Source organism: Tachypleus tridentatus, chromosome 11 (genome assembly GCF_004210375.1).
Source record: "Tachypleus tridentatus isolate NWPU-2018 chromosome 11, ASM421037v1, whole genome shotgun sequence".
Classification (NCBI taxonomy): Eukaryota; Metazoa; Arthropoda; class Merostomata; order Xiphosura; family Limulidae; genus Tachypleus; species Tachypleus tridentatus.
In genome coordinates this window covers 25,660,219-25,680,211 of record NC_134835.1, presented here as the reverse complement: position 1 = coordinate 25,680,211, position 19,993 = coordinate 25,660,219, and the positions used below count along the sequence as shown (strand labels likewise).

The following is a 19,993-nucleotide window of genomic DNA, read 5'->3' as shown; positions in this document are numbered from 1 at the left end:
TGGCACACTGAGAGAGACTTTGCTTTTGCAGCTCAACAATTCTGCCACTTTCAAACTCTGTTAACTTTTTAGCCTTTGCCATGTTTTTACTCAATGTAACACAGGAGATGTTAGTGGGAGATGTTGACAACGCTAATGCTTGAACACAAATGACTATATTTTGTTGTGTGTTTACCGATTAACGCTTCATTTCAGTATGATTTTAAACTTTTGACCAGCTAGTATTTAGGCTAATTTCATAGTGTTCACATTTTCCCTATTAAATGCTAAAAATGTTTTTTATTTTTATTTTCCCTTTTCTTATTGTCATCTTTTGAAGCTCTACTCAAATAAGTAGTTGAGTCTAACAACGAAAAATGCATATTTCTTCATGTTCATTGGCCTTAAGATTTTGGCCAGCAGTGTATATACTGCAATAAAAGTTACAGTATGAATAGTTACTGTGTGTTGAAATGTATACGAACTCATGTATTCTATATCAAGCCCATTGTGAAAAAAATACAGTAGACAGTTGTGGTAGTTAATTTTCACCTCAATATAACAACTTATACTTTCATTATATTATCAGCATGTGTTTTTAAGAAGCTTTAATTTAATTTTTGTTTTAATTAATTTTTATTATTGTTGAAAGGTCATGAAATGGATTATGCACATTTGTCATCAAATATTTGGGATCCTAAAAAGGTAAGCACCATTAACCCATATATTTATTTAAGTTTATTTAGATGTATTATTTGTTTTACTCTGTAATTTTTTTGCCCATTATGGCTGTGTACAAGATAGAATGAGTTTGGAGTGTGAAAGTTTTCTAAGTACTGTTTGAGAAAACTGCTGCTTATGCTGACTTTACCTTGTGCTTCTGTACCATTTTCATTCGTCCTTATATATTAGTAACTAAATTGTATCTATTATACTTGAAATATACAATTTTTTTAATGCTGATACAAAAAAATCAGTTTATAATTTCATAATAAAAGTTACTGTTTTCCAAATTTCACTTATAGTTCCATATAAAACATCCAGATCTCACTTGTAGCCCCAAATAAAACATTCACTGGTTATTTCTGAAATGGTTAACATTAGCAAATTTTTAAAAATTTATATCTACGTTATAAACTTCTACTGTTATTATTTATTGAATGTTAGAGTAGACAGACTACCTAGCTTTTATTTCAATGGAAAAAAATTAGTTTGAGGAGTGAATAAATAGTTTACTTAACATAAATGTCTATTGTTTCAATTTGAGGAGTGAATAAATAGTTTACTTAACATAAATGTCTTTTGTTTCAGTTTGAGGAGTGAATAAATAGTTTAATTAACATCAATGTCTTTTGTTTCAGTTTGAGGAGTGAATAAATAGTTTACTTAACAAAAATGTCTTGTTTCAGTTTGAGGAGTGAATAAATAGCTTGCGTAACATAGATATCTTTTGTTTCAGTTTAAGGAGTGAATAAATAGTTTACTTAACATAAATGTCTTTTGTTTCAGTTTGAGGAGTGAATAAATAGTTTACTTAACATAAATGTCTTTTGTTTCAGTTTGAGGAGTGAATAAATAGTTTACTTAACATAAATGTCTTTTGTTTCAATTTGAGGAGTGAATAAATAGTTTACTTAACATAAATGTCTTTTGTTTCAGTTTGAGGAGTGAAAAAATAGTTTGCATAACATAAATATCTTTTGTTTCAGTTTAAGGAGTGAATAAATAGTTTACTTAACATAAATGTCTTTTGTTTCAGTTTGAGGAGTGAATAAATAGTTTACTAAACATAAATGTCTTTTGTTTCAGTTTGAGGAGTGAATAAATAGTTTGCATAACATAAATGTCTTGTTTCAGTTTGAGGAGTGAATAAATAGTTTACTAAACATAAATGTCTTTTGTTTCAGTTTGAGGAGTGAATAAATAGTTTACTTAACATAAATGTCTTTTGTTTCAGTTTGAAGAGTGAATAAATAGTTTGCATAACATTAATGTCTTTTGTTTAAGTTTGAGGAGTGAATAAATAGTTTACTTAACATAAATGTCTTTTGTTTCAGTTTGAGGAGTGAATAAATAGTTTACTTAACATAAATGTCTTGTTTCAGTTTGAGGAGTGAATAAATAGTTTACTAAACATAAATGTCTTTTGTTTCAGTTTGAGGAGTGAATAAATAGTTTACTTAACATAAATGTCTTGTTTCAGTTTGAGGAGTGAATAAATAGTTTACTTAACATAAATGTCTTTTGTTTTGATTAATTCAAGATTATTTATCTTAATTGATTAATGTCACGATTTTTTAAAGAAATCAACAAATTAGTATTTCTGATTATTAATATTTTAAATTAATCCAACTATCCAAATCTTGTGTGAGAATAATCGATTAACCCTTTGGATATGACACAACGTCCTTATATAGTGAAGTTCAAAATTTGAGTTATAGTTAAAATACTTTATTACCAGTATGTTTGAATAAAGTTTGAAATTTTTATATTGTTTAAATTTTAATTTCTTAATTTCAAAAGAAAATATTTAGATAATTTATTAAATTTCACCTGTTTATGTTATGTGATGGACATGTTTCAAATCACCTATTTTAAATTTTTTTCTCCTTTGTATGATTTTATCAAGGTTTAAGTAAATTACAAGCACGTACTGTTGATATTTAGTAATCAAATTTGGAACCCTCCAAACTTCTTGCTTTAGTGAGATCTAAAGAAAAATATCAAACTCACATAACATTCCACTTGTTATCATTCTGTCTTTTAAAAAGTCAGTACTTTTCTCTGATACAGTTATTGGATTGTATATAACCAACAGAAAGAGGAGGTTATTTTCATAAGAGTTGTTATACAAGTTATTTCATTTTGATACTTGTGAGTAGATATTTAGCATCAGTTTCGTTGTTCACAATGGTGGTGTTCAGTTCAAAAAGCTAATGAAAACTTTATAACCTGTTTGTAACTTAGGTAGAAAGGCAATTTAAATTATATTAGTTGTAGAATATTCTGATTTAGTGTAAGATAATTACATTTCTATCCTGAAATGCATATTTGAAATAAAAAGTAATAACTTTGTGGACAACTAACATTGTTACAAACAAGTTGCTTTAGAGTGCATTGCTCTTTGATGGCCCAAACTCAGGCATAAGTACTGAAGACTTTTTTTGTTTTTATGTATATTTTTATAAAAGTCACCAAAATGTAAAAACTAGAAATTATGAGGTTAGATAAGAAAACATAATTGGAAATTCAAATACAAAAATTTCTGGTTCTTGCCATATGATAAATGGTTTTAATGTACTGTGACATGGTCTAAGTACAACTTGAAATCAGTGAAACTAAATTGCACAAGATATAGTTTTATATAATCTTAGTGCTTCATTTATAGTCACTTTGACAACTGCACGTCACTACTAATGATGTTATGATGTCTTGAATATTAGTTTATCTTGTTTCCTTTGTTAAGTGTTTGTTTTGTATTAAGTTATATATCTGAGATGTAACAACTTTTATTTTATCAGCAACAAGAAGACAATATTTTATCTCATTTGTCTCGGTCCTTGCCGAAATCCAGTGAAGTACCCGCTGTAGAGTAAGTGTTGTTCATGTTTCTTGCTGTTTTTCTATCACGCATCAGAGCTATCGTAATAACATTTCAGGTTGCATGAAACTTAGTTAAAACTTAGTAAATAGTCCTTTGGTGTTTTGGCAGTAAGCTTGGGTGCTTTTAACACTGAAACTCAGGGTTTGATACCTGCAATAAACACTGTATAGATAACCTATTATGTAGCTTCATGCTTAAATGCTAGCACTTACTAAATAGTTTTTAGTTTTAACTTAAATTCCTACAGTTTTGTATGGCACACATTTGAGAAAATGTTAAATGTTTTCTTTCATCTTAGAACCTAAGTTTTTTTCTCATCAGTGACCAGAACATTTAATTTTATACATTCAGTCAGTTTCAACTTGGTTGATATTCGTTAATATATTTATGTTACTGATTGCAGTAGTTATCAAATCTAGTTATAAAAAATAACATCAAAATGCTACACAATTAGATAAAGATCTGTTGGTGACCGAGGTCTTGATTTCTTGGCTAGAGATATCATGAACTTTGATGATTTTGATTACAAATATTATCCACGTATTTGCAAAAAATACAGTTTCTCTACAAGTAATGAATTATCTATGTTCAGTGTTTCAATATAATAAACATTACAGTATTCAAAAAATTGTTTATCATTTCTTCAGATAGAATTTATTATATAAACATTTTTAGGAATGAAAAGAATGGTTAAAGAAAATCTCTGATCTGTGCTTTGTTTCTGAGTCTTCCAAATATTCCTTTGTTCATTACTAAAAGAGGTCCATCTAGTCACTTTTTTGCGAGAAACCCTAAATCACTAATCAAATCGTTTTACATTCTCTATTGTTATTAATAGTAGTTTATGTCCAGTCGTATTAAAATGTTGCACATAGCTGGTCTTCATTAGTGATTGTTCAGACTATGTGCTATAATGTCATATGAAGTAAGTTAGCCACTAATAGAGAGAGAAAATTCACATAAGGAATAAGACAAGTATAATAATTTTCTTAATGAATGATAATTGTTCAAGAAATATAAGCCTATGGTTTTAGGATAGACAGAAAAGTCAGTAAATGTATTATTTATAGGCGACACTCCTCTGAACTATGTAGAAATGATAGACAAAACAGTTTTTAAAATTTTCTTCACAAATTACAGTAAATGCTATAAACTAACAAATACTGATTTTAAAACATTTTAAAGTTAAAATAAAGCTAGAATTATTATTTTTATTTAAATTGTGAAGTTTGATCAGCAGGTGTTTACTAGACACTTCAAAAATGGGGTGATTACTATTAGTACAATATATAAAAAAGTTTGGAGCACCTAAGATGATGATGTGTTTCTATTTTCATATTCTAAATTCAGAACTGTATTTATGTAACCAAACATTTCAGGTTTAGTGCTGGATTATACTGTGATATGTTATCTAATTTGTATGTTGCAATTATATAATATTTATTTTTAGCTGATTAAAGATTGTGCCAAAATATTCATGATGGCTGTCTTGTTTTTTTTTTATTCCTTTAGTATATTAATTGTTTAACTTTGTATAGGTCATAGTTGAGTGTGACATTTATAGTCCTAAAAGTAGCCCTTCACATTCACACAGGAAGGGTGTGATGGCACCAGGGTAACCTGAAACAATAAGTAATGAAATATACCCCTTTTTACTGATTGTCTGAAAATATATACAGAGAGAGAAGTACAATGAACTTTGAAGTCTTCTGAAAGATGCATGTCTGCTAACTGCTCAACTGTCTTGTAAATTTTATAGAAAGGGCACTATTATATGAGGAATCCAATGAGTTTATCAACCCAGAAACTAAAAAAACAACAACAAAAACTGAAGGAGATATAATGTTTTTCCTTTTTTGGTAGATGGAGAAACGTTTTACTAAGCTTGCATGAGGTCATGCTAAAATTATGTTACAACATTTGTAAAGGTTTTCACCAGTTATCATCAAGATTTGTTAGGACAACCAACTGGTTTTCTGTAAAGATTGCACATAACTCAGTGGACAGATGCCAGAAGCATCATATTGAAAGATCATTTGTGAGTATGCTGCTTGTGCAATAGGTGTAGATGTGCTTATGACTGGATATCAGTTCCAGTAGTCCATGGGCCAGATATGGTTGCTGTGTTCCCCACTTCCCCCACAACGGTATGACAGGGGTATATGTTTGTCACTTGGAGTCTAGTGATCAATATATGTGATATTAGTAACAAATAAACTGGGATGAACTATCTGTTTGACCTGTTTTTTTATAGGTGGGGTTTTTTTAATTTGATTTTTGTCCTTCCAAAAACCAAGGAGTCATGTTAGTACCTGACCTTATATGCCTGTTTTTATAAAATCTTTCATTGAAGGCATTATACCATATAAAGATGGAATGAATTTCCTTTGATGTGGTTTGTTATAAGTACATATTTTTAACTAAAATCATTTTAATTGGATTTGTGGAAAACTGCATGTAAAAACTGGGTATGACCGTTATATGATAAAAAGTAAATATTGTTATGTGAAGTCTGTATTCTAAAGATGTTTTCTTTCCATAAATCATTTGAGTATGGTTCTCTTGTGAAGACATACCTCAAACTTTTTTTAAAAATACCCTAAACTTTGGTTTTCAGGTGAATATTTGCATTTGTTGGCCAGGTAATGAGCACCTATTCTGGATTTCCCATCTACGTATTTTGAACTTATTCAGCGATGGTTTATAATCACATTAAGATAAATATTCACAATGTATTTGCTCCCAGTTGTTTTGTAACATGTTAGTTGCTGTATGTAACAAAGTAAACAGAAAATAAATCATTTCAATATATGATGTAAACGGAAGTTTTTGAAAGGACGTAAACGGAAAGTGATGGATGGATCATCATATACTAGTACCACAGCAATATTAATATTCACTTCAGAAACTGAAATTGTCATACAAGAATGTTGGCAAGAAATATAAACAATAATTAGTCATCAGACACAAACAAATGTAGTCAACTAGAGTATATCACAAATGGAAAATAAAACAAATGGACTAAAGCACAATTTCCTACTTAGTTTGCACATAGAAGCACTGTATTATGTGGACCAATATGCATTAAAATAGTCACTGAACAACAGTCTACCAGACAAAATCCATATATTAGATGTAATTATTTGCCAGAAATGGATGTAGCATAATGAAAACGAGTAATTTACAAAAGATTTGCCACAAGTGCTGTAGCTGGCTGTGGGCTCAATGTGAACCATACAATGATAAGGATACTTGTGATTAGTGTGGTGAAAGTGGTTAACCTTGAGGAGATAGGGAAGCATTAGAAAGAAAGCCTCAACAGGTGAGTTCTGGGATCAAACCTTACAGATCCCTGTATTTTATTCCATCTTTCAAATCCCATGCAAACTTTAGTTTATTACCAAAAATTACACAATTGGTCTACTCGACTCAGAAATTTAAAACCATCAAAAAACATCTTTTTAATGCTTATTGATACTGATGTAAAAAATTAATAAATAAAATGTAAATGTATATTAAATAATTTTAACTTTCTTTCAGACTCTTGATGTATTTAGTTGGTTTTGTTTTGTAGCTGAACATATAAGAGCTAACACCATTCAAGTAAACTTGTTTTTCTTCTATTTGTTTTGATGTAGTATTTTTCCTTTGGTTGATGAAAGCAGCTTGATGCATATTGCTATGTCCACTAACACTGGTTCTCTGCCAGATTTAACCAATCTTCAGTTTCCTTCACCCCTTGCCACACCAATTGACAATGAGGATCATACAAGAAGTTCACCACAGACTATGTCTGGGAACCTCTCTTTAACCTCGTCTCCAACTCAGCAGCACACGCATGCAATTGGTACGTGTGTTTTTCATTGCCTCCTCAAAGCTTTAATATGGAAAAAGTAACATTAAGAAATTACTGTCTATTTGTTAGATGCTCAAAGATGGTACAAAAACTGTATTGTAGTATTCTGGGCCATGTAAAATAAATGGCTGTAATATAACTGAGTTAAGGATGTAACAGTATTTGATATATTTATTGTGTAGAAAAACCTAAACAAGAATTTTCTGTTGTCAGGTGAAACTTTTCTTGTATTTATTTCAGCAGGAATACATAAACGTTGTGAAAGCTAATGTTGTTTCCGACTCTCATAATTGTATGTATGTATATTAAAGGTTTAAGTTTTTCTGTTGTCAGTTGAGATTTTTTGTTTTTTAAGGTGTTGTTAAGTTTCCCAAATTTGAGAGATAACTTTTGATGTATATATCAATAGAAACTGGACTGAGTGAAGTGGGTCTGACCCCTCTAACTCCTGGTGTTGGACACGGTGGAGAACGAGGGGGAAGCCGTCATTCTAGCCCCGGTCCCTCTCCTTCACCCTCATCTCGATACCGTCATCATCATAATCAAAACGTCTTGGTTATTGGTAGTGGTGGTTCTAGAAGTCGAGTACACCAGCATGGTTCTCATATGTTGAAACAACAAGTAGGTTATACTCGGCCTACGAGACATGACCAGGTTCAAATGACAGTGGAGGTAGGGTAAACACCAGGATCCTAGGGAGTACCAGTAGTTGATACTAAGTCTACATAGTTAAATCATTAAAGATGTTCTGATTAAAGGCAAAGTAAAGAAGTTTGCATCTTTCTTATGTGACAGTTTTACAAAATAACATGCTGTTCATGGATTTATATTTTAAATACATTTGTTGCTGAATCTGGTAAGATAGGTTTCTTTGCTGAAACTTGCATCATATTGTTGTCATGTGTGTCTACTTGCATGGAGATGTATGTATAGCTTTTATTTTTTAGTGTAATTTTTATCTTTTTTTTTTCTTTGCCATTTAGGAATGTTAATGGTATTTGTGGTGATGTAAAAAGAACAAAAAACAAATTCCCTTTAATGATTGTATACTGAGTTACATGTACATCTAACAGCTATGTAAATATTGTTTACTTTATGAATATATGTTGTTTTATCTAAAGGTATATTTTTTGGTTTATTAATTAGAAGTTGTTGAGATATTTGTTTTGTAAATAAACAAATGTTTGGGAAGGGCATCTTGTTGTTTGCCCGTATAAGGATGGCTATTTTTCCTGAGTGTAATAAATGTCTTGCATCTTTTTCACATTCTTGAGCCAGTAGTAAACTTCAGATAGCAAAGAAAGTATGAAAAAACAACAAGAAGTAATTACATACATGTAATTAAAAACTGTAAAATTATAAAATATCACACTTAAAATGTAATGATTTATATTAGCATGCTTCTCACCATGTCATCTGCACTTCATTTGACTGATATTCAAACAGTTTCCCAAATGTTAAAATACTGCTTAATGCACAGAGATATCATATTATCAGTTTTACATGTCCAGTGGCATTGCTTACTACTGAAACCTTTCTGGGCTGGGGCCGGTAGAAGCAGTTACCACTAAAAATAATTAAAGCATAAATGCAAAGTATTATATTGAAATTTATGTCAGGTAAATTAAGGTCACTGTGAAATATATTTGGGGCATAGGCCTAGTGGGCTGGACACCCCATCGTTACTTGGTGTGGAGCCAAAAGTTGTTCATGTACAGAATTTTGAAGTATATGTAATGTATCGTTGTTAACTTTTTAAATGTTATTGATATTTATAAATTTGTTAAAAAATTGCATTAAGCATTTCAGCCGATAAAAAAAGAAAAAAGTTGAGACTTGATATTATGAAACAATTGTATTTTAAGTATGTAAACCCATAGTTTAACAATTTTCTACAAGTTATGTGTGTCAAATTAAATTAATTTGGATTTAAAATTGAAAAAATAAACTGAAATTATTGAAAGTGATAAAGTGGAATCTGGAATTCAATAACAGATTTTTTTTCATGTAGTTTTTAAAGCCTGGCTCATGCTAACACCTCATATTTAATTTGATAATGAGGCATTCTTTATATTATGTATATGTGGACATATATCCATAGGTACAAACCCAAGTTTCAGCTATTCCAACAATAAGGAAAGTTATTTTTTAAAAAAAGTCTTGTCAAATCATATCAAAATTACAATGAAAAAAATGTAATATGAATTGATAGATTGTTTAGGCAGAGTATTCATGATGAAACTTTGTAGAATGGACGGCAACTGCCTGTTGTGGAGACACAAGTGTAGAGGACGACGTTTCCTGAAGACTTTCGAAATGCCAGCCTCTACACTTGTGTCTCCACAACAGGCAGTTGCCGTCCATTCTACAAAGTTTCATCATGAATATAAAATACTAAAAGGAGTCATTATTATAATTTAAGATTTACAATAAAGCAGAAACTCATTTATCTAATTAGTTACTAAATATTGTTATTTAAGTTTCAAGTTAAGAGAAAGTTGAACATTAATATGAACTGTTGTATATGTGTAAACTAAACTTTAAAAGTTACTTCATTGCTTGTACTGAGTCAGCTGGATGTGAACAGATTTCTTCAGTACAGAGACACAATTGAAATTATGTCTGGATTGCACGTTGTCAATCTCAGTCTTCAACCTGTAAACATGTGACATTACATAACTGGAGGTAACAATGTTCTGACCCTGGGTGAAATCTGAAAAGTACGTTTCAGGGTACAAGTATCTAGATCATGCAACTTCTCTTGAAGAATCTTCAATAAAGACTTAATCATCTTAATTTCTGAGTTTTATTGCATTGATGTTACCAAGTGAACTCTGACCTCTTCCTCAAGTAGATCAGTTGATTTTAGAATGTAGGATACAATGGCTGATGCTTTAGAAGTTACTTTCCTCAGTGGGTCCGTGTTCTTTCATGCCATTCTTAGCATATGGGAAAATCATGGGTCATGTTTAAGAAGAAATTTCAATAAATTGTCTGCTGATTAAGATTCACCAAAAAATTCATCATCAGAATAACTGTAGACAAACTACCACCACCTCTCACACTAGGTGGTGTTTATGGTTCATATCCAGGCAAAGTCTTGATCATGTTGTATGCATTATAATATGTCACATATGATACCTTGTTGTTGATGTTATCAGATGTGCCATGACCCTTGGGATGCTGACATGCCAATATGACTGGTTCCATTTTCCAGTAAAGCATAAAGAGACCAGTGACTCCAAGAAAGCTGCATGTTTATCTGGTGTGCCAGATATGCACAGTGACATTGATATAAATTGCAATAGATAGATGACTTTTTGTTGGACTGCAACAAACTTGTTCTTAATTAACACTGTGGACAAATGTTTGCAACTTGGAAAAATATAAAATGTTTAAGTTTTTTTTTTATATAGTGGTGTGCTTCTGACGAGAATGTGTAGACTTGTATTTAGTTGATTCTGTCAAGTACGCTGTGCTATTCTAGGCTTCTGCACCTGGGCAGAAGTACCAGAGCCAGATGTAGACTTCTGTAGTTGTGTCTCATGATTATGCTAGAAAGACAGAAGTGTTTCTTCATTATAGAATATAGAATGTATTTTATATTGAAATAATTAAAATGCATATAAGAATAAATAAAAATGATGAAATATGGTTCAAAATATGAAAAATATAGTTTAACATGTATGAGAAATGTAGCTTACCTACATTGTATAATTTATGTAGAATATAGTTCTTATTTACAGAAATAATTAAAAAGCTTACCTTCTGAAATAACAGTAGGTTAGAAGCCATTGCTCCTAAAGTAGAAATCGTTTGCTCACAACATTTGAACTTTGTCCTGATGTTTCCAGATCTAGCAATAAGAAATTTAAAGTGTTCATGAACCACTAAAGGTACTTGAAAGCCATCTCAACTTCTCTCAACTGATTTGACTGGTTTAAAATCCATGTAATACAATAACTTTTGAGGTGGTTATAGAGTAATGACCTCATTTGATCCTCTTGCCACGGTCATCCTTTACTACACTTATCACAATGTTTGTTGTAGTTTTCATTCAAAATTTAAGTAAAGTACTTTTTATTCATGTTGTATCTTTATTATAAAATTAAAGCTAATAATCCATATTTTAATAGTGTACAGGTTCAAGTTCTTAATTCCATTAGGCAATATTAAAACAAAATCCAGAAACCTCCCCTCTTTAATTTATTTACCACCCCTCCATGAAGCATGAAATTTAACTTAAATTACTTATTATAATGTTGTTGTTGCTCAGGCAAAGCATAATTTTCATAGCATTAAATCATTCAACAAATACAAATACTGTGTCATTGAATTTGAATACAACTACGAACACTCCCAATACTGTATTTCAGGAGTGATGTATTCAGGTTGGGATATTAATACAAGTTACATGACTGAGTTTAACAAATTTTACTTCACATTCAGTGATTGTAATTGTACTTCTGAATGGAAAGATTGTTTGAAAATCTAACTCTGCCTGTGTTTGTTTTTGTGCATGTGTATGCTTATATAAAACTTTGAACTTTGTGCACTTCTGTTCTATTATGATTTTAGAACGTTTAAATTTGCTGGTCATTAATACTGCTGTGTATGCTTTGTGTTCTTTCAGCAGTAATTTTTGGTTTGGTATAGAAATAGAATGGTAGAAAGATGCACACACACACACACAAGATTTGTTTTTAGCAGCAGAGAAGAGAAGAGGTGTTGATTAGAATGCTACTATGGTATCATTTTGAAATTGTGACATGTATTTGTGAAATTCAAATACACATGACTGTATGGAAAAGTAAAAATGTTCCTCGGGTAATTTCCTGTGTGGTTAGGTATATTGATATATTCATGTGTTATTTGAAGTTCAGTGTTTGAGTCGACAAGTAAGACCATATTTAAACAGTTTTTAGATAGATCATGAATTACACTGCACTAAAAACTTGAACTATTTTTTTTATGAATGAAATTATTTAAAGAATTCGTGATAAAATGACGTATTGACAGTTATGAATATTTTATTTGATTTCAGTTTTAACTTCTCATAAATATAAATTTTAAGTTTTGTCAGGTAGAAATGAATTTCCTTTAGTATAAATTCTAATATTTTCTATATTACAATTATGTTAATTCATGACAACAATTTTTGTTTTAAAAGAAACTTTGTTCTTGCAGTGAAAAGTAAAAGATAATATTCAGTTTAATATTTTCATTTCTAACAATATTCGGGCCGGTCAGTGGTCAGTATATAGACTTACAATATTCAAGTCTAAGATTTGATTCCTCATGATCAACTGAATTCAGTTAATTTATTTTGTGTCTTTACATTAAAAAGAATTACTGAAACTTATCTCCTCGTGGCTCCACAGTAAGCTTGGTTCCTCATGTGGGAACAGTAGAGAGCTTGTTGTGCAGACTTAAGTGAAACATGAAAAGAAATATTTTATTTGCTTTACTTCAAACAGTTTTTATTTTATCAAAACTATTGTAGTTACCTTTCAAAAAGGAACTATTGAAGAGCAAAAGTTCTTTGTAAGTAATGAAGGAACTTGGCTGTTATGAAAGTAGTACGTATTTTGATTTGTGTACAGTTTGTACTCTGATCCTCTCTGCTGCTATTATGTTAATGAAAAAGAACTTAAGCTGGAATGGAATAGATAATCCAAGCATGCTGACCTAATACCAGTCAGCACCACCTCCCACTAGTCAAATGGCACAACTATCCTGGGCTTTCTTTACTTCCACTGCTCCGGTCTCTATTTTTATTTGTTCTATCCAGAGACAGTGTTATAAGAATGTGTTCAAACTGTAGAATTATATGGAACATGTTTATTTTATGGTGTATATAACATTTAAAAATTGGAAGTAATAGTTCATATATTTTTATGAATGATGTTTACCAATTATTATGTTTTTTTAAAAACTAAAATCTGTGGTCATATTTATATGTTAAAGTAACATTGTGTAATTAGGTAACTTTGATACCAACATTTAACTTTGTGAAAGGACAAAAGTATTAAAACATAGTTTCCAGCAAGTGGATTAGATAAATTAACAAGTTACTTAGCAACGTGGTAATTTAAGATATGTAAGTTTGGTAACGTAATAATTTATGATATGTATGTTTGGTAACGTAATAATTTATGATATGTATGTTTGGTAACATAATAATTTAAGATATGTAAGTTTGGTAACATAATAATTTAAGATATGTAAGTTTGGTAACATAATAATTTAAGATATGTAAGTTTGGTAACGTAATAATTTAAGATATGTAAGTTTGGTAACGTAATAATTTAAGATATATAAGTTTGGTAACGTAATAATTTAAGATATGTATGTTTGGTAACGTAATAATTTAAGATATGTAAGTTTGGTAATGTAATAATTTAAGATATGTAAGTTTGGTAACATAATAATTTAAGATATGTAAGTTTGGTAACATAATAATTTAAGATATGTAAGTTTGGTAACATAATAATTTAAGATATGTAAGTTTGGTAACATAATAATTTAAGATATGTAAGTTTGGTAACATAATTTAAGATATGTAAGTTTGGTAACATAATTTAAGATATGTGGTAATTTAAGATATGTAAATAATTTAAGATATGTAAGTTTGGTAACGTAATAATTTAAGATATGTAAGTTTGGTAACGTAATAATTTAAGATATGTAAGTTTGGTAACGTAATAATTTAAGATATGTATGTTTGGTAACGTAATAATTTAAGATATGTATGTTTGGTAACGTAATAATTTAAGATATGTAAGTTTGGTTTATAGACATTTCATATTTCTTGTCTTTTCAGGTGTTCATGTAAATTTTGTAATTACTGCAGCTTTTAGGCTACTTTATAAGGTCTTTAGTGTTTTGTTTACTGATGGATCTAATCCTATGTTAGTTTAATATACATGAATATTGAACATTTAATATTAGCTTCAAATCATGTAGGAATAGCTTCCATGTGTATTTATTTTCTCAGGTAACACAGAAGGTTTTTAGACCATACACATTGTGTTATAGCAACCTAAAACTAGAAAATCCAGAGCATAACCAAACCTGTGTGTGTGTAACATAAAAAACAGTAGTACAGTACACTGATCCTTTAAGAGTAAAATGAAACATGGACATATCTTTCTAAATGGTGAGCAGTGAAAAGTATTTTTGTACTAAGAATTTGAAATAACCTAAGTACCAATAACTATAATGATTTTGAAGAAATATTTCTTGAAGAGACAATATTGGTTCAAAGATGGGAAACAAGTGGAAGATTAGTGAAAAGCTTTAAGGCTAGTAAAAACAGATGTTTGATGAAGTAAAGATGATAACTGGATATTTGAAAACATATGAATTAAAAACAGATGTTTGATGAAGTAAAGATGATAACTGGATATTTGAAAACATATAAATTAAAAACAGATGTTTGATGAAGTAAAGATGATAACTGGATATTTCAAAACATATAAATTAAAAACAGATGTTTGATGAAGTAAAGATGATAACTGGATATTTCAAAACATATAAATTAAAAACAGATGTTTGATGAAGTAAAGATAACTGGATATTTCAAAACATATGAATTAAAAACAGATGTTTGATGAAGTAAAGATGATAACTGGATATTTCAAAACATATGAATTAAAAACAGATGTTTGATGAAGTAAAGATGATAACTGGATATTTCAAAACATATAAATTAAAAACAGATGTTTGATGAAGTAAAGATGATAACTGGATATTTCAAAACATATAAATTAAAAACAGATGTTTGATGAAGAGCTGTAAAGATAGTAACTGGATATTTCAAAACATATAGATAACAATAGTAGAAAACAAGTTTGTTGGGATTTATCTAAGTAATGCCATACAGTAGCTTTGTCACAGAAAAGCATGTTTCAGTCACCAAAGATAAAGACTCTCAGCTTGTGTTGGCATCTGTCATGTCTTCACTCACCTTAAACAATCTGCTACTTAACACTTGCCCAGAGGCTTGGTCCCATCTAAACCTGTGAGAAATAAATGTTTCTGAATATCCTGGGTCATCTTTCAGGTCCCCAAACAAATTTCTTTTTGAGGCTTGAAAGATATTAAACTTTAATTCCTCATGTGTATTTGATTTGGTAAAGGAGGTAACAAGACATGAAAGAAATTTATATCAAATAAACTACATAAGTTTATATAATATCTTCATCATACAGGATGTGGCAGTTGGTCTCAAACCTGTTGGTATAAGTAAGTTGTTTGATCATTTGTATAAAAGTTAGACTGATATAAATCAGATATAGTTACAACTACTAGTGCAACAAAGTAAATTCAAGTTGGACCTTCGAAAAACATCATGTTAACAGTTTTAACTGGAAAGGAAGGAGTTTATTGCTTAATAAGTTATTTAGCAAAACCACTGGTTATTTATTTAAAAAACAAGAGGCAATCATCAGTAGCCACCACTGTTTGATCTCAAATCAGTCAAGAAATGGAAGTAAGACCTAAAAGTATGTACTTCAAAAAAACAATTCAGAGTTCTTTTATGAGCAACTCTGCCATGGCTATAGAAAAGGAAGAACGTTTTAGGCTACCAGAAATATTGATATTGGATTTAATATGTTTGAAAGAAAATGAACTCTTGGAAAATGAACAGTCAGAATGTGTATAGTATCATATATCCTTTGTGTCCTAGGATGGGTATTAGGATATTAGAAAGATTACAAGCATTTAATGTTTTGCTTTCAGACAAGTGGAAAAGCAAAATAAATGAATAAAACCTTTAACTCTTCACATTAAACAAAGTTATAAAGAAGAACAAGAATTTAATATATAATTCTCTAAATTAGTGGAATATGCAGTGGAAGGTAAAGTGGTACAAAAGAACCAGTGAAAGAAAGGCATATTAGAAATCAAAGTTAAAATTGTTAGAATATTCAGGACCAACCCGGCATGGACAGGTGGATTAAGACGTTCGACTTGTAATCTGAGGGTTGTGGGTTCAGATCTCCATCACACCAAATGTGTTAGCCCTTTCAGCCGTGGGGGTATTATAATGTATGGTCAATCCCACTATTCATTGGTAAAATAGCAGCCCAAGAGTTGGTAGTGGGTGGTGATGACTAGCTGCTTTCCTTCTAGTCTTGCACTGCTAAATTAGGGACGGCTAATGCAGATAGCCCTCCTGTAGCTTTGTGCAAAATTAAACAAAACATTCAAGACCGTAGAAACTTTTCTCATAAATATTTTCTGCTTGTCATTAACTTACATTTTGAAGAAATACAAATAGCGTAAAACAATTTTATTAATTGTTTTTATTTGAAACTCTAATGATCAAACTTAACACTGTTATGTATAAGTTTAATGTCAGCAAAATCTGCAAAGAAAATATATAAATTGAAATTTGCTTACTGCATAAGTCAGTACTTGATGGAAGTACTTTAGACAGCAATTACTGTTCTGAGTAGTTTTTAGTAGGTTTCTTTCAGCGTTTATTAGTTGTATAGTGTAATTTTTGCTCGTTCTTTCTTACAAAATTGCTCTAATTCTAACAAGTTTGTTGCAGATTATTGATTAAATGCAGTCTTCAAACCTTGCCATACATTTTATATTGGATTCCATTCAAGATTTTGACTGGTTCACTCCAGGACATTCAAATTCTTTTTTTGAAACCAAGTATAACTTTGGCCTTATCTTTCTGGTCATTGTTCTGTTGAGATGTGGATTTTCAACTCAATTTTAGATTCTTAGCTGATTTAAGCAGGTTTTCCTCTGGGATTTACCTATACTTTGCCCTATCCATTTTCCCTTCAATCTTTGTGGGCTTCCTGATCCCTGCTGATGAGAAGCATCCTGGTAACATGAAGTTGCTGTCACCATGATTGATAAGTGGAATGGTGTTGGCTAGATGATGTGCTGTTTTTGGCTTGCACCAGATGTAATGCTTTGAATTTAAACCAGAAAGCTTAATTTTTGTTTGGTCTGACCACAAAATCTTCTGCCACATGTCTGCAGTATCATTTACATTCTTTGTCACAAACTCCATATGAGTTTAAGATTATTTTTTTCCAGTAATGGCTTCTTACCATTTTCCCATAGAGGCCAGTTTTGTGTGGGAACCAGGATATTGTTGATGTATAAACACTGACTCTCATCTCAGTCGTGGAACTTTGTAAATCTTTCAAAGTCACTGTTGGCTTCACAGCAGCATCCCTGCCCACTTTTCTGTTTGTTTGACTTAAATGGCAGACTGATCTGGGTAATGACTGGATGGTATCAAACACATTCCACTTTCTAATGATGGACTTGTACTTAAAAAGGATAATCAGCAACTTTGAAATTTTCTTGTAACCTTCTCCTGATCTGTGTTTCTTTAGCACTTTATCCCTGACTTGTTTGGAAAGCTTCTGGCTTCATAGTTGGTTTGTCATATTGTTTTGTGAATTGTGGCTTGAACAGGTGCATTTATTCTGAAGTGAAGTTAAACCACTTTGATTACATACAGAGAGATTATAATACCAATCTTTTACACCCAAACTGATTTACAGTTTCCATAGCAAAGGGGTGTAATACTTATGCAATTTAACATATTATAATTTTCTTTAAAAATCAAACTTTCTTATATAATATTAGTGTTTTTTAGGTTTCTCAATTTGAAGTAGTACAATGCTAAAATCAGGGGTTCGATTCCCCTCAATGGAATCAGTAGACAGCCCAATGTGGCTTTGCTATAACAAAACAGACAGACAGACAGTATGAAGAAGATTGGGTAGATACAAAATATAAAGTCTTGTTTGAAAATTTCATGACTGCAAGCTCGGATGGAAATAAGTGTAGACATTTTGTAGGGGAGGTTTTAAATACTTTTGCAAGACACTGTACAGACGAAGAGATGGTAGTGTTTTTTTTTGGCAATTGTGCCAACTCTAGGCTCTTAAAATATTTTGAGTAAGGTGCTACTGATACATGAAAGCCCCAAAAATCACAATTCCTATGAATAGTAGAAGGTGAATATAAAGTGTAATAAGTTGGTTATCTCTCTACTGGAAGTACATTAATAAAGTTGAAAAACAAAAAGGTTTTAAACAGTTGTTCCTAAACATAGAAACGGGAAAGTATCCACTAAGAAGAAGTAACATTAGCATTGTTGAAGATGAATACAGGTTAGATGAGGATTTTGTATGTATTTCTTTAAAGAAGACCTGTTTTCAGATGGACAAGGTATAGCTGAGGTATTACCAAACAGCTAACAGGAGTGATGGAAGTTACTAGCAGTAGAATTCCTGTATCATAAAAAGTTTAATATGTGGTGTGTTTTTGTGTGTCTGTATACATATATTATGAAGCTAATACGTTACAGTTGTAACTCCTTGATATTATAGTGGCTGTGCAGTTTGTATGGAATTAAAAACAATTCAGAAATGCAGAAAATATAATTATTGAAGTACTAAGGAACTTGTTGATTTGTGATAAACATGAATGAATAAGATAATGATGGTACTGTTGATATAAAAACAGGAAGGAAACATGTTATGATTGCTGCTCACCTTACAGGTTCATTATGATTATTTATAGTAGTTTAGAAGCTACCTTTAACAGGTTCATTGTAATTACTTGTAGTAATTTAGAAGCTATGTTTAACAGGTTCATTGTAATTACTTGTAGTAATTTAGAAGCTATGTTTAACAGATTCATTATGTTTACTTGTAGTAATTTAGAAGTTACCTTTAACAGGTTTGTTATGATTACTTGTAGTAGTTTAGAAGCTACACTTGTAATAATGTAGAAGCTTTGTTTAACAGGTTCATTATGATTACTTGTAATAATTTAGAAGCTATGTTTAACAGGTTCATTATGATTACTTGTAATAATTTAGAAGCTATGTTTAACAGGTTAATTATAATTACTTGTAATAATTTAGAAGCAATGCTTAACAGGTTAATTATAATTACTTGTAGTAATTTAGAAGCTACATTTATGTCCATGCATTTGCTGCTGTATAAATACATAGTGTCCATTATCTGTACAAATAATCTTTGTTTTAAGGGATTATTTAAAACATGTTACTCCATGTAACACTTAGGTCATTCCTTTTAAAAATATAATGTCTGTGGCACATTAGTCGAATCCCTTCTTTGCCGAGATGGCAGATGGGTTCTGATGCGGAACTTCTCAGTTAGCACTAACAATATTCCAAACTCTAAATATGTAAATTTATTTTTGCGCATGTCACTGTTTGCTTGTAGTTTTCTTAGTTTCTTTTCTACACATTTTTATGTTCTAGAATTACAACTGTTATACCAAAGTAGTAATAATTTGTACATTAGTAAACATCAACAGATATCCTACAATACATTATTTCTCTAGGGCCTGGCAAAAGAAACTAAAGGTCTCTCTTTAAATAATTACTCCTCACAACAACCTGAACTTGGTGTTTACCTTGAACAACAGGCATACACCACTTCTCATAATATGTATGGAAACAAACCAGAAGCCTTGTCTCAGGTGTGTTTACGTTTTGTATATTTATTGTTAGAATAAAGAGATGTATATTGTTT

General features: G+C 30.6%; 1 protein-coding gene across 2 annotated transcripts in view; it reads left to right on the top strand.

Moving 5' to 3' along the window:
* LOC143231770 (uncharacterized) overlaps positions 1 to 19,993 on the top strand; it is a 69,976-nt gene that overhangs the window by 37,587 nt on the left and 12,396 nt on the right. The window contains exons 6-10 of one of the 2 annotated variants that reach the window (XM_076466412.1): positions 632 to 684; positions 3,501 to 3,571; positions 7,222 to 7,430; positions 7,849 to 8,060; positions 19,803 to 19,940. In XM_076466412.1, the coding sequence (XP_076322527.1) occupies positions 632 to 684; positions 3,501 to 3,571; positions 7,222 to 7,430; positions 7,849 to 8,060; positions 19,803 to 19,940 (683 nt within the window). Of the gene's footprint in view, positions 1 to 631; positions 685 to 3,500; positions 3,572 to 7,221; positions 7,431 to 7,848; positions 8,112 to 19,802; positions 19,941 to 19,993 lie in introns of both variants that reach the window. The other variant, XM_076466411.1, reaches the window with a different exon arrangement.